This window comes from Pyxicephalus adspersus, chromosome 2 (assembly GCF_032062135.1).
Source record: "Pyxicephalus adspersus chromosome 2, UCB_Pads_2.0, whole genome shotgun sequence".
Classification (NCBI taxonomy): domain Eukaryota; kingdom Metazoa; phylum Chordata; class Amphibia; order Anura; family Pyxicephalidae; genus Pyxicephalus; species Pyxicephalus adspersus.
The window spans coordinates 5,668,171-5,683,085 of record NC_092859.1 but is presented as its reverse complement, the minus strand read 5'-3'; the positions used below and the strand labels follow the sequence as shown (position 1 = coordinate 5,683,085).

The window sequence follows — 14,915 nt, the reverse complement described above, 5'->3', positions numbered from 1 at the left end:
CTTGAGCCGATCTGTAACATCTTGTAAATCTTTAATGACCAACTCATAAGATCACCCCCAACCTCAGCTGTGATTAGTAAACCCCACCCCCCATCAAGCCTCCTCCTGCACATGAGCAAGCATGGAAGCCCCATTTGTACGTCTAACTCAGGGACTACCTGGATCTGGCCTAATGGTGCAAAAAATTGTTTAGTCATGGATTTTTTTTTTTTTTTTTTTTTTTAATAGTGTTGTTGTACTTTGTGTACTTTTCTGGGTTAAGTTCATTAAAACCATTATGTATGAAGTTTCTTTATGAATTTTGTATCAATAAAGCATGCTTGATGGTTTTCTCTATACTGGTACCACTGAAGCATTTAAAATGGCTAACAAGTCTCAAACAGACTTTATATGCACATAAGTATGGCTAAATCTAGGTCACATATTAGGGGTCAGATTCTTGAACAACTCTTGACCACCCCATTTGACAACATTACATTTTTTTTACTCCAAATTTTGCAGCAGGTTATACGAGACAGCCTTTCTAACATGGAGGAGCCCTTGAAGTAAATCATTCTCTAGGAAACCCCAGTTAAAAATTGCTATAGCCACAACATATTAGTGTGGTGGTCAATGGGAAGAACGTCTATTGCCGGCCAGAAAAATGGGGCTATAACCAAAAAATGTTTGTATTGCTCAAACTAATCCAAGAGGCACAAATTGCTCATGGAGCCCCTAGCAACCTTTGGAGGAACCTGAGGGTTCCTATAAACATCATTTGAAAAAGTGTTAAGTGCTATATAATGAGTAAAATTTTTATAACAAAATATTTTATTGATCAGCAAGACATTCTGCTTATAATACATTTTCCAATCAGAGTGGTAACAGCAGCAACAAGCACCAGACTGACAAGAGCTACCACCACCAACATCCATAGCACTACAGGTGTGGACTCTGAAGAAGTGTAACTGCGTTCGGTCCTGGGAGCTTGCTGAGCTGGTGCTTCGATCACCAGAAGAGGACCAATAACCACCTGGCTAGTTTCCTCCAAATGAAGACCTGCAAGAATAGATTAATGAGCAATAAAGATAATTAGTTTAAACATCCAATAAATGATATGTCACAGAACCATATATCCCCATTATATACTGCCCAACAGGAGTGACCATTGCAGACCATGTCTGATGGTACAAGTGAATTCCCATTCTGTGGGACTTCTTGCTGCTTTATTTCACATGTGTTTTTAGTATCCCACTGAAGGATTGCCCAGGTCAATGTCCTGTCAAGTGACCAAAGCCAACTTGTCCACAAAATGCACTTACCTTTACTAGTTCAAGGCTTTTACCATAACTTACCAACATCTCTCTTCCAGTGTTGTCTTTGTTGTCCGAATGAGCCCCAATACCCTGTTCTACCAGAGGGGGCACTGCAACTTCCTGTTTCACAGCACTGGCAGATATTACTGGGACCTTCCACAGCAAACCAGCTAGAGCAATAGAAAGTTATCACATTAATTGCAAGTGGCACCATTTACTACACCTTTTCAATTCATTTGATGGTAAGGAGATATTAGATGTGTTATGGGTGGCATTTATGAGGCAGTAGTATTAAGACATGGGTCAATATCAATGGTTCCTGAAGTTGAACAAGGAATGGCAAAGGCCCTTCTCCCATTTCATTTTTTTACCCCAACTCCAGATATCCCCAATATTGAATAACGCTGCCTTGTCACACCCCCACATCCAAAGTCATCTCACCAATGTCAGTAGTACGAGTCCATATTGAGATTTGTGCTACTATGAGTTATGGCTGGAATGTAGTTGCACTTTAGCAAACTATGTACAATATACTGACCAGGAATTAGTTAATTGCTCTACAAAAGTCATATTTTACTCAAATCAGTATTTTTGAAGTGGGTGTAGGCACCTTGAGGAAAATGTATAGAAAGATTTTGGAGAATCCTATATAACCCACTAAACAGAACATAAATGAACCAAATGTAATTCCATCTGATGTCCTGGAGACAGAACCTAGGCCAAAATGTACATTCACCTTTTTGTGATTTTGCTGTAGGAACAGGCTTTGTTCATGGAATCGGGGACTTGGGTATCAGCAGCAGCTCTCAGCTGACACGTGATGTAGATCTAGGATAAGGAAGCAGAAATCCTATAAAATAGGCAAGGCTGCAGCAATTGACAAAACCTGTACATCATTACCAGCCCCTACCGAAGATGTATCTGTATTCTGGAATCGGAAAGCATCAAAAGTGAACCGCAATCTGTTTGGATTAATTCTTGGAGAGACAAAGGCTGAAGAAGTGTCCTCTTGCTGTCCATCCACCAAGCACCTATAGAACATGACCATTCATAGTTTAGAAGTTAGGTAAAGCAAGCCCCAACTACCATTACCTGATAAACATACCCATTGGCTTTAATTATCTCATAGCGAGGAGAAGAGTCCGGATCTGGAGATATGGTGGCCACACAGCTATCAACAAACAGGATCATACCAACATGGTTCAGAATGTCCACTTGGGCTTCCACATAGATTATGTCCCCCAGCTGGTAGACCATGGAATCTCTGGGGATACTCCAGTCATCTGTAGACAAAAAACACAAAATTTAGAAGGGGCCCAAGGAAGACTAAACATGAGAATGTGGGGTTCAACGCAACACATTTACCAGCCATCAGACGCAAGGAGAAGTTTAATCTCTCTTCATTTGAGACTGTGGTGCTAAAGGGAATCCATGTTGGTTTGACATCCTTGCTGCTCACATTGCCATATCTAGACCAAGGGAAATGATTAAGTGTAGGTATACCATAAAGGGTTGTGTCCATTTTACAAATTAAACCCAAAAATTAAAAATACACTCTTAGATCAACCATGTTGAATATTCCAGGTTGTACTTGTATCTCAACTTTTGATAAATTCATGTCTACGATTTGAGTTAAGTCAATGCAAAAGCATTTTGATTCCCATAGGGAATGCTAGAAATGAAAGGCTGCATGTTTTTAAACAGTCTTTGCTACAATTGCCTATAGGATAGACCCTATGAGAAAGGAAAAAGTTAGCTTCCTCCATAGTGGACACCTCCCTTTCCTATAACATTGTATCCATGCTTACTGACTGGATGCATGGGCCTTAAGAATAATTGGACAAATGGAGGATGGATTTCAGCAAAGTTCTGTAATTACAATTGCCCTTCTGTATTCCCCACATGAATTGGACATTTCATTTTGTAGTCAAAATATGGCAGATAACTGAACTGCATTGGGATACAGCTGTGGCTATGCTAGATTTTCATGCAGTAAGGATACCAACTAGAAGGGTTGAGTCCAATGACAGTTCATCCATTGACTCAAGTCCAGCTAGAATTTTTCCCTATAAGCCATACCACCACCTCCATTCAATATATGAACCCAAGAACAGTCTACCAGTGGGAACACATGAATCATTTTGTGAGTTCATGATTAAACAGTCTTTTCAGTGATCATAGCCATCATAGTTTACATGGCACACATATTTAAGCCTTTACACCACAACTACTTTTTCTTAGTGTCAAGAAATGTCTGAGGCATAGCCAACCACAGGATGACAGACATCAAGTTTTCACATCCATGGATGAGCAAGAGATTTTGGTACCACGATAACCAACGCCCAATCTGACCGATCACTCATTTCTCACCTGGTATAGTAGCAGTTGATTGGAATAACAGCTGGGCTGGTCCTGGAGATTGGCACATTCCCAGGGGAGGTTGGTTTGTAGATCAGTTTGGTAGAATAGATCATCCAGTCTGCAGTCATCTAGGAAGGGAAGCACAATGTTGCACGGATTTCAAGCAGATTAGTATTGAATAGTATTAGGGACTAGAAACCCTGGCAATGACTTATTCTTGGTAATATGTTTTCTTGCACATAACCCACTTCTCACATTCCGTAAAGTGATAGACCAAGTCAAACCACAGCCATCACACTGCAGCCAACAAAGCAGATTTGATCACATATTGAAACCCCATTAGGATAATAACCCCCAAATCTTTAGAGTCTACAGTGCCACTAGGGGTACCAAGATGTGGTATGAGAGCCTACTCAACAACTTATCAGGTTGTATCTGGTCAAGCAGACTCAATCCCTACATAGTCACTAGATCTAGAGGTGATAGCAAAACCAAAAGAAATGTTTTAGAATGCATTGTGAATGGCAAACAACCTCTTGTTACAACCTACCTAAACCCTCAACTTCCCATGTATGCACCAGATAAGAGCCCTCCCAACCACTTCTGTAGGAGTATATTTTGTATAAGTCAGAAGCTTAGATAGCAGTGGGCTCAGGGAAACAAGGACTACATTTTTTGAAAACCCCTTTAGGTGTTCACATTAAGTAGTAACCTATCTGTTCCAATGACAGAAGACAATGTGGAAGCCAGCATTTTAGGGCAGAGGAAGTGTTCCAAGGACCCTAAAATAATTTAGTTGAGAACTTATTCAAATAGACCAGGAGTAGGAAAGAGTTGAAGCCCCATCAAAGTCACCAGATGTATAGTCACCAAATGCTGTCAGAAGGGTCTGAAACTCATTCTATTGACAAGCTCAACAACAATTACATCTAAAACAGGGACAGTTCATTGGTTTTAGAGTAGGAAACGTAAGAAAATTGTGGGGTTTACCTGCACAATGTTGCCACACTCCTGGAGGCTAACGTGAAAGATGATGGGGTCAACACTTGGATCGGTTGGCTTGCAGCGTTGGGTCCCCAGACTCAGATCAGAAGGGTTCACTGACCTCCCATTCCTATAGAAATCCCTTCTGACACTGACCAGTATGGTATTCTCTTCACACAGGACATTGATAGGGGATATTTCAATCTGTGGAAATTGTCGGAACCTCTCAGCAGCATATGCACCAGCTGAACCCCGCTGGGTCCCACCTCTAGAAGCACCAAAACCATATACAGCACCTCCCAGTCTAGAAGATCCATGAGCAGGTAGGCGCCGCTGATAGTCCCTCCACCCAGCCATCTGCCGTCTATGCCTTGCCAAACCATCAACATTCTCAAACTCCAGTACAAGGACCAGAGACAAAAGCAGCACCAAATTCCACCTCCTCACAACCAGCCCCATCCTCATGGTAAGAGAACCACTACATTAAAGTTCCCCTGAGCTACTGACCTTTATATACATCCCACCAGCTGGGGCCAATCCAAGTAATCACCACCTTAATCACTCACCTAAACTGCCCTACCCAAGTAATGTTTGCTGGATAAACTTTATGTTAAACATTGCTAGAAATTGCAAGAAAAAGCAATGGATCCCTAAACAAAGGTCTGCCAATGGTGGAAGATACACTAGTAAATTGTACTGGAAGTTCTTTGCACTGGGTTTAATTCTCAATATCTGTTCTTATTCTTTATGACTAAACTCGGAACAGTACCACTTCTCTTGTCCTGTACTATGCGTGTAATTCTCAGTATATGTTCTAATTCTGTATGTATGGACTCTGCACAGTACCACTTCTCATGGACTCTGCACAGTACTACTTCTCTTGCCCTGTACCTTAGGTGTAATTATCAGTATCTGTTCCTATTCTGTATGTATGGACTCTGCACAGTACCACTTCTCTTGTCCTCTACCTTGGGTTTAATTCTCAGTATTTGTTCTTATTCTGTATGTATGGACTCTGCACAGTACTACTTCTCTTGCCCTGTACCTTAGGTGTAATTCTCAGTATCTGTTCTTATTCTGTATGTATGAACTGTGCACAGTACATTCCTAAACTGGGGCATGTGGAAGCATTGCAGTTACAGCTTATTGACCACCTATCAGCCACCAATAACTTTACGCTTAGTTGAAGATAGATTTTCTTGGAGGCAGCTTATTTGGATGGGCTTGTCATGATTTGCCCCACCTGAGGGTGTTGAGGCTGGTGGGAGGGTTATAAAAGGCAGTTTATGCCTTCTCACATCTTCCATACTAATGCCTGTAGTCAGCATGGCTGTGGAGGGGGAATATTGGTTGCTGCTTCTGATTCTGGTTTGTGGGCCAGTATTTGGTGACGCTCCGGGGAGACGCTCCGGGCAGGCAGATTGGTGGAGGCATTACCAGATTCCTGTCCCTGCTCAGGGTTCTCCTAGAGGGGTTCATAGAGAGAATTCTCCTCAGAGGTTGGTGGGAATGGGCTCTCTCAGAGGTAGTGCTCAGAACAGCAGGTGGCCCAGTAACTGGCATGGAGGGGCGCTTCCTCGACAGATGCCTCCAATGCAGCCCCCGACCTCTCCAATCAACATAGAGTGTTCATCTGACACTTTATTGGTGAGGGTCAACCGAGACTTCTATGGTAATGGCATCCTGGTGCAACTTTCAGAGCTGAGCCTGGGACCCCAGTCCTGCAATCCCAGCCCACAGAGTAATGATACCACCATTGTCTTCCTCATCAACGTCCAGGATTGTGGTAGTACCTTACAGGTGAGTGCTCTTCAATATAGTCTAAGTCTACATGGGTGTATAAATAGGTGTGTGTGTATATATTTGTTACAAAACTAGACTGCTCCAAGGGGCAACATTTCCCAAGCACCAACCCCTGCCCCACCCTTTCCAGGACCATCTTGGCCTATTCTTTCCTGGAAGCATCTATTTGTGCTGGCCCAGTTCCTTGCTGTTTCGTGATCACCTATATTATCTCTTGTGTGGCAGCTTTGGGGCTGCTGGAATCACATCCAAGATGGCGGCACCCAACTGCAGCGTTTGCAAAAGGGAGGCTTTAACAGGAAAACAAGCTGGAAATGATATAAAAGTCCATATGGTATGGGAAGGTTTTTGTTAAAATGATTGGTGAAGTCTTTTTCAAGTGACTATGAAAGAAATCTATTGGGGCTCATCTCTCCCTTGGGGATTTTCAGTCTTTGGCTATTGGGCGGAAGGTTTTGACTACAGTTGAGCCTCTGACCCATACATTGGCAGATGGAAGTCAGAGAGCCCCTGTGCAAGGCAACATTTTGGGGTTCCCAGTCACCTTATTGACCAGCCATACCCTGGTCATCCACAGAGCTTAATAGAAGTGAGTTTTACTAGTCTATGGCAGAAACTGACCATGTGATATGCATGGACTGTAAATCCTAAAGGGATAAAACCTCATGATGCCAATTTATTGAATGCTAATTTTAGGCCTGTGCCTAAATAATTAAGCAAAAAACATTTTAAGAGTGCCAAGACAACCCTCATACTACTTCCTATAGCCGTCCTAATTTGTTCATTCTCAGAATGTCAGCTGCATTGAACCCAATTGCTTGTTATCAATCTGTCCACTTTTATAGGGAATATATATGGCATATAATAAACGTCTGGTGAAAGGGGTCTCTAAGATTGCTTTCACAAGCAATATTGTACTGCAGGCCTAACCACACACATTCAACTGAATGGTTGTGTCTGAGAACCATTTTATCCATGGTTGTGGTGCAGTTCCTGACATTGTTGCTTCTTGCTGCATGGTTGCTTTGTATCCTCTGGTGGAGGAACCACACTGCAAAAGCAGGGGCAATGCATTGCTCTACACTTCAGTTTACTTCCATGCACCCAGGAGCAGAACTTTATTATGTGCTTGGGAGTGGTGAGCAGTGTGGTTTTCAATGATTATCATAAGCCTGAGTGCAGCAACAGAACGTTGTTCTGATGGGGGAATTCAATGCATTTCTATACAAATACACCACATACCTGAATCTGCCTATTTGGACTTTATGTAGCCTCCTGTGCAGAAGAACCTCATGTTGAAGGCATGTAAAGTCCAGCACCCTGTTTAACAGTTTTACCATAAACTTGTTCCTTCATCTTTTTACTTAAATTGCATCAAAACCCAATTATTGCAGCTAACAATACCCAATGTAGAGGCTGCATTAGTTTTCTTTTTTTACCTGGTGATCCTAATAGTTTCACCCATTCCATTCTGGAGCAACAACTTTGGAGGTACATAGTCACTCAGAATTACAGAAAGCCGTTACTCCCCTGCTCTTGTGACGTGAAGACTCCATAAGTGAAATAGGTTACTGGTTGACAAGATATATGGTGGGTTTTACGTACCTGTAAGCAAATACTTTTTAAATATATGTGATTTAAAGACCGAAAGCAGGAGTGTCGCTATCTAAACTTCAAAATCTATTTAATTTTCTCTGCAGGTGACCTCGGACAATGTGATCTACTCCAGCGTCCTGACCTATAGTCCACTGAATAATGCGGCCATCATCCGTACCAACCCAGCTGTTGTTCCAATCCATTGTATTTTTCCAAGGTAAAGTCATAGGCGTGGTAACTTTGTATGAGGCACTGGTTTCATGTTGTAGGAAAGAGTTTGTTGCTTATCACAGCCAATCCATTGATCAATTGAAAAGATAATATGGATTTAGCTGCTGTGGGCCACTGGCCAAGTTCTTATTTTATCTCATCCCAGATACATGCTTTTAAAAGAAAATTAGGATGGAATACCTCTTCTTAATTTTAGGCTTCTAAACTTTATCTGGTCTCACTCATGTGTTTTACCTTTTGCAGACAAGGCAATGTGAGCATCATGGCTGTTGAGCCAACTTGGGCTCCATTCAGCACTACGGCATTTTCCCATGATAAGTTGATATTTTCCTTGCGTCTGATGACTGGTAAGTGGGAGTCCATTTCCTAGGATGTTAGAAGATCTTTGGATTGACTACTAATTATCTCCTTTTTGGATCTACAGAGGACTGGAATGGCCAAAGGAGTTCTTCGGTCTTCCAACTGGGACAGTCCTTTAACATTGAGGCTTCTGTGATCACTGAAAACCACATGAACCTGATCCTGTTTGTTGATAGCTGTGTGGCAACTGTATCACCTGATCCTAGCTCCTCACCTAGCTATGAGATCATTTCTTACAATGGGTATGTTTTTCAATAAGTGATTGGACAAAGGAATTTGTAGTGGCCTCTCCGTAGGTATTTTTATGCTAGCTAAAAAAGGGAAAGCAAAAGACAGGGTTTTTGGGGAAAAAAAAATGGAAATGGATGTATTTGTAGAATCATTCATACATAAATAAATTGCAACGCCTATGCATTTCTCTAAGCCCATTGTAGATTCTTGGGGTTGGAATTGCATATACTAAACAAGATCAACTAGCGTCTTTAAATTAACTGCTGTAGTCCTTAGAACCAACGCGTTTCATGAGTTTTGGCTTTCTCAGGGGTGTGCAGTAATGACTTTAGTCTAAATATTTGCTGATGTAAGACTTTACCTTTTAACTGAGCCATATTTTATAGATGCCTCATGGATGCATTGAAAGATGACACGTCTTCAGCTTTCAGGTCTCCGAGGATTCAACCAGATAAGTTGCAGTTTACAGTTGAAGCTTTTCGCTTCCTAGATGTCGAGGTCTCTGTGGTGAGGAATCTTTTTGATATGTTTGGTGAAAACAGATGGCCCTGTAAGAGTGGTCTATAATATTGGCTTTTATTTGCAGATCTATATTACTTGTATTTTGAAAGCTGTGTCGGCCACGCAGGTCCCTGACTCCATGAACAAAGCTTGCTCCTATAACAGAGACCGTAAGAGGTGAGAATCGTTTTCGGTGTAATTCCGCACAATTACCTTGCATGCAGTGTCCATGCTTTTACGGTGCCAAAATCAGACTGGGGCCCCCTATGATGCCTTTTGGTTGGTTTGCTTAATGCTAAATTTGTGCTGTATCTCTAGTTTTAGATTTGTGGGGAAAGTATACAACTCCTACCAGGCTTTGGTTGTGCCAAATGTTAAATGGCCCTAAGTATTTGGTCAGACCATGGGTGGTCCTGCACAACTACACAATAACGGTTGACATGGCCTAGTTTCAATCTTGATTTCAGCCTCATGTTTGTCAGCAAGTGGCAAAGTTAAAATGAAACGGATGCTAATTTGGTAAATTACATCAAAGCTTTTGCAGTGTTGACAATGTGGAGGTTCAGGAACATCTAGTTTCTAGGAACAATGCTCTTGAGCAAAGGATGAACTATTGATTAGGCCCACTGATTTTGCCACATCTAGAGGGTTCTCTGATTTGCAATGTGCCATAATCTATTTGGCAGAATTTGGTCTCAAAGGGTTATGGTCTCTACTCTACCTGAAACGTCTTGCCTGCATCCACCCTTGTCTGGAGTCAGACAGGTAGCCTATTTATTTTAGGATGTCTATTGTGGTAGTTTTACCTTACAGGTGCAGATGTTGCCTTGCTAGCAAAGGAGGCTGAATATGATGTTGTACTTCAAGGAATAAAAAGCTTTGTTGCAAAGCCAGTTACGACGCCAAGACTGGGATCTTGGAATGTGACTCCTAATTTAGTTTTGCAAAAATATATATATATCTGTGTTGGCTTTCCTAGATGTCAAATATCTAGACAGCTTTGGTCAATTTGCCTTCAGTCGTTTAGAGCAAGTGATCAGGTTACAATCACTCTTACCATAAGCGAACCCTAGGAGATGGCTGTACCACCTTCCAGCAATCTGCCTAAAAAGGGACACGTATTCTGTTTAGTCCTGAAAGACGTTTGTACGAAGACAAGCTGACCACATTAAGTCACTGACTTTAAGGTTTTCACTACCTAATCTTGCCTGATACTAACTTTTTTTCTCTCTCTCCAGCTGGTCCCCATTGGAGGGGTCAAGTGACATTTGTCAATGTTGCAACACTGGGGGTTGTCAACAACCCTCAGCTCTGGGTGGCAGAAGGGTAAACGTTGGAAGACCCAGAGGCTTTTGGAAGAGACATGCAGTCGGTAAGAGCTGCAAATTTCAATTTTTTATTTATTTTTTTTGTAGGACACATTCAAAAATCTGTAGCATTTTGAAGTTTACCTATTTGGCAATGAACACAATGCTATGAGGGGGAGGACATTGTTGCCTCTTTCAATGATATTTATGAGAAAATTCGGTTTTACCTACCCCTTCCTTTACAATTCCAACAGCAACTAATAACAGTAGAATATTGGCACCATAAGGCATACATGACCCATTTGATATGTTGTCATTTAAACCCTCAGGTGTGGCTTGTTGTACAGGTTGACAATCAAAAATCCAGCAATCTAGAAACTTGAGGAGTGCTGGATTTTTAGAAAATAAAATTTTTGTATACTCGCCTCCACACAGGCTAGGCTTCTCCCAGCACTGCTGACATCTGGCACAGTTCCAGGGACCAGCGCCATCAAAACATCAGTGGCCAAGCAGTGTAATGCAGTCCAAAATTCATGCCGGGTAACTGAAGGAACCAGATTATCGATGGCCAGATTTTTGATTGTCAACCTATATATCCAAGTGACAAAAATTTTATGCTAGAGAAATGTCTTGTATTGTGAAACCTACTGTAAAGCTTTGATGCTTGTTACAAAAGCTTAGAAAAAAATAATTTATGTTCAGCTTTAGGAAGGTTAAACAGAACTTAATGTGCTAAAGCATGGTAATATGTTTTGGTACCAGGTGGTCCCTTGGAAATTCTTTAAATTAAATGGTTCCATGAGTTTAAGATGCTTGCATCTTCTATTATGTGCAATAGCTTCTTCCAATTACCCAGCCATCACTATGGTGTCTGTAATGACATGGGCCAGTAAGAGAAACCCTTAAACATGGCACCAGGGAATGGACATGTATGTAATGACCAACGTTTGGAGATTTGATTGGAGGGGAACCTGGTTTAAAGCCCAGGCATACAAGCCATTAAAGCAGATTTCTAAACTTTTTAATGGCCTTGTTGCCTGGAAAATCCTAACCAGTACAAATGTACAGGCTTTACAAAGTAACACCCAGTAATCTTTAATTATTGGCCTCCCTCAAAACTCAATATTGTCCTAGGTTTTCCAATCTGGTTTGAATTTACACTTCACGTGGCATCGAATCATTGTGGACTTTATTAATTTATATTAAAAAATTGCCTTCAGTGAGTGCTACCAGTGTTGCAATTCTCCAGTTGCCATTTGGTTCAGTCTATTGAATAACAACAATTTAATTATAAAATCTTTCACTTTGTAGGTCATCATACAGAAAAACATTACCAGGCTATTCTGGGTCCACTGCTGGTGATTGGAGCAGAACATCAGCCAGCCCCCAGAACAGGACTCAGTCGTGTTTCAAGGACAACTTCAGAACCCCAAACCTTGGAGCTGTGGGTGTTGGTGGCCGTGGCTTCTACCAGTCTGGTGGTTGCTGCTGTTGGCGTTGCTTGCATTGGAAAACTGCTGTTGAACAGATTCTCGCACAAAGCTGTAGAACAATAAAATGTTGTGATATTAAATCTGCCAATTTGTTTCTGTATTTAACTAACTGTAGACAGTAGTGGTTTGCTTGTTGAATTTGGGTGACCTCATCATAGGGCTGTTATCAAAATCATCAAAATGTGCAATGTTTGTGTATTTAAACCCAAGAACTTCCCTTCATCTGACGATCCAACCAGTTAACACTGTCCTAGGGTAACAACACTGACAATACTATGTTAATGGAGGAAAGGTTGTTGCCCTAAAAAAGAATTGCCAAACCATAATATTCCTCTTGTAAATGTTCAAATGTGCTGTAATTTTTACTAAAACTCATTGTGCCAGTAGCACAAAGCTCATTCTCCTTGGGCAGTGATGTTCGAAGACCAGCATGTTGGATAGCTAGAGCCAAAAAATACAAGGCATGTACTGCATTAGTCATTCAATATAGGGGTCCAACTGGGCTTTAAGGTAAACACTGGACTAGTAATGCAGTATTTGAGGTCAAATCATCCCGTGTAGGGTGTCAGGAATGGTTATATAAACACCTCCAAAATCTAATATGAATGCTGTAGCCAGACTCATCCATCCTTCCCACCGCTCCTCTTCTGCTGCCCCTTTGTAGTGCTCTTCATTGGCTTCCATTTCACCTTAGACTCAAATTAAAGTGCCTAGACTTTGCCTTGAAATCCTCCCCTAAGCTCTTGTCCCACTTAACTTTCTGACCTGATAGGGGGGGACCCCTAGGCACTCTCATCGCTCCTCCAATGATCTACTTATGACTTCTTCTCTTATAAAACCTCATCACATGCACGGCCCCAAGACTTTTCTAGGGCTGCACTGACTCTGGAATAGTCCACATCCTATTCGGCTTGCTCCTTTAAAGAGCCCCTAAAACCCAAAGCTTCAACCTCACCTACCTGTTCCTTAAAACCCTCACTACTTCCCAACATTCCATATCTCCCTCTCCAAGTGTTATCCTGCTCCCCCCCCCCCCCGCCTCCTCAGATTGTATGCTCTTCTGTCTAGGGTCCTTTACTTCCCCTGTTTGTGTTGTGACCCCTGTTTTATGTACAGCGCTGTGTAATATGTTGGTGCCATTTAAATACTGTATAATTCCTTTTTTGGTAGATAAATGGCTTATTTTTGCTCCCATATCAATATATTATAGCTGCACCTCAATCACTAAACTTCAGGAAGCTTCTTTGAAAGTTACTCCTTGATAAGAATGGGGTTTAAGTTTCCAGAAGCTATTCAAATTAACCAAATATGGCCAAGGGCCCATCACTGCTACTTTAGTAAATTGTGTTTTCCAGACTATGGTACTCATGGAATTTGCATTTTGTTACCCCGCAAGGTCACTTAGAGAAGGCTCCAGTGTTCTGTAAGGGGGTATGTCATAGAGGTTTTGTATTGCAGCCCCTGGTGAGTTTGTTATTGGTTCACTGAAATGGTCTCTAACAGGTCATTTAGCCCTATTGTAGAAGAGGCCTTTAGGTAGACCATGATCAACAAAGCAGGCTTGCTGAGAAGACCTGGGGCCGAAGTCTGAATGTGAGGGGAGCAATGTGAGCTTTAGTCATCTTATTTAAGAGTCAAAGAGCTGGAATGGTGTTTAGGTACCCCCTATTTGTGTCTGGAATAGTAGCAGAGGCTCCTGAATACAGAGAACCAACAAGGAACTTCTAGCCTGAGAAGAGCATTGTTTTTTTGTTTTTTCTTTTGTCACCTAGCTGCACGACGGGAAACTGTTGAAATGCACACTTTTAGTAAAGGAGTTACCTGGGCCAAGGAGGTCAAGGCTCTCTTAAGTAGGGGCTCAATATCTCCTAGTTAATAGGGAGCTGCTGGAATGTGGGTGTAACTAGTTCCAGGTAAAGCTAATAGCCCCCCTATAAAATAGGGTTACATATAGCCAAAATTTTTGTTTTAGGTAGAGTGTGTAATTAATAAAACCTCTTCAGGTTATATTTTTGGGGATCCAAACTGGGTTTTTTTTTTTAAGAGAAGACGTAACATGAACTGAGGATGTTGCTACTGATGAGGAAAAATACCTCGGTCCACGGGGTAATGATCTAGAGCAGTAGTTGCCAACCTTTTGGACGTCATAGTCCTCAAATTTCATGGGCTTCGAACCACACATGCATGGGAAGCCATGTCACTCAAAGGGGAAGATATTTCCCCTAGCGTGATGTCTTAATGCCAGAACCAGCTCACCACCCTAAACCTACGATCCATACAGGAAACATGGTCCCTGGCTCTGGGTGGTGCGCTGCTGGGTGGAGGGGGGGACCACCAAAAATTTCTTGCAGACCACCAGTTGGTGACCACTGATCTAGAGGGTTTATTTAGAATACAAGTTGCAAAGTAAAAGATTGAGAGAGCAAAGCACACATGTGTGAAGAGCTAATGGGACGATTAGAAGGTCTGACTACTAGCCCAAGTGAGGCCCATTTAGGCTCATTGTTCTTGTTAAATTACGTCCAAACTTACCACAACTAATGGAGACATAATTCTTACTATTATCTCAACTGTCTCTGCCAAGGCTGGATGATAACAGTCATCATCACAAACTCTGGCAGTACCAGCGTCCCCTCAAACCACTCCAATAAGAGAACCAGAACCATCCATTATTCATCCATTATAAGGAACACAAAATTCCTTCCTGTCTCCTCAAACAAGTTATGACTTTGAAAGGGTAACTCTCAACTTTT

The 14,915-nt window shown here is 41.7% G+C and overlaps 2 protein-coding genes across 2 annotated transcripts; one reads left to right on the top strand and one right to left on the bottom strand.

Moving 5' to 3' along the window:
* Window positions 1-792: 792 nt before the first annotated feature.
* On the bottom strand, window positions 793-5,099 carry LOC140322268 (zona pellucida sperm-binding protein 3-like). The gene is made up of 8 exons (XM_072398852.1): window positions 4,647-5,099; window positions 3,666-3,784; window positions 2,661-2,764; window positions 2,401-2,578; window positions 2,206-2,326; window positions 2,032-2,123; window positions 1,335-1,465; window positions 793-1,038 (listed from the first exon to the last, which is right to left on the bottom strand). The coding sequence occupies exons 1-8, from the start codon at window positions 5,097-5,099 to the stop codon at window positions 818-820; spliced, it is 1,419 nt and encodes a 472-aa protein (XP_072254953.1). The 3' UTR covers window positions 793-817.
* An 852-nt stretch (window positions 5,100-5,951) lies between these two features.
* On the top strand, window positions 5,952-12,250 carry LOC140322734 (zona pellucida sperm-binding protein 3-like). Its single transcript, XM_072399315.1, has 8 exons — window positions 5,952-6,440; window positions 8,144-8,256; window positions 8,514-8,617; window positions 8,695-8,872; window positions 9,248-9,368; window positions 9,448-9,539; window positions 10,601-10,734; window positions 11,981-12,250. Exons 1-8 carry the CDS (start codon window positions 5,952-5,954, stop codon window positions 12,223-12,225), a joined length of 1,476 nt encoding a protein of 491 aa, XP_072255416.1. The 3' UTR covers window positions 12,226-12,250.
* The last annotated feature ends 2,665 nt before the right edge of the window (window positions 12,251-14,915 follow it).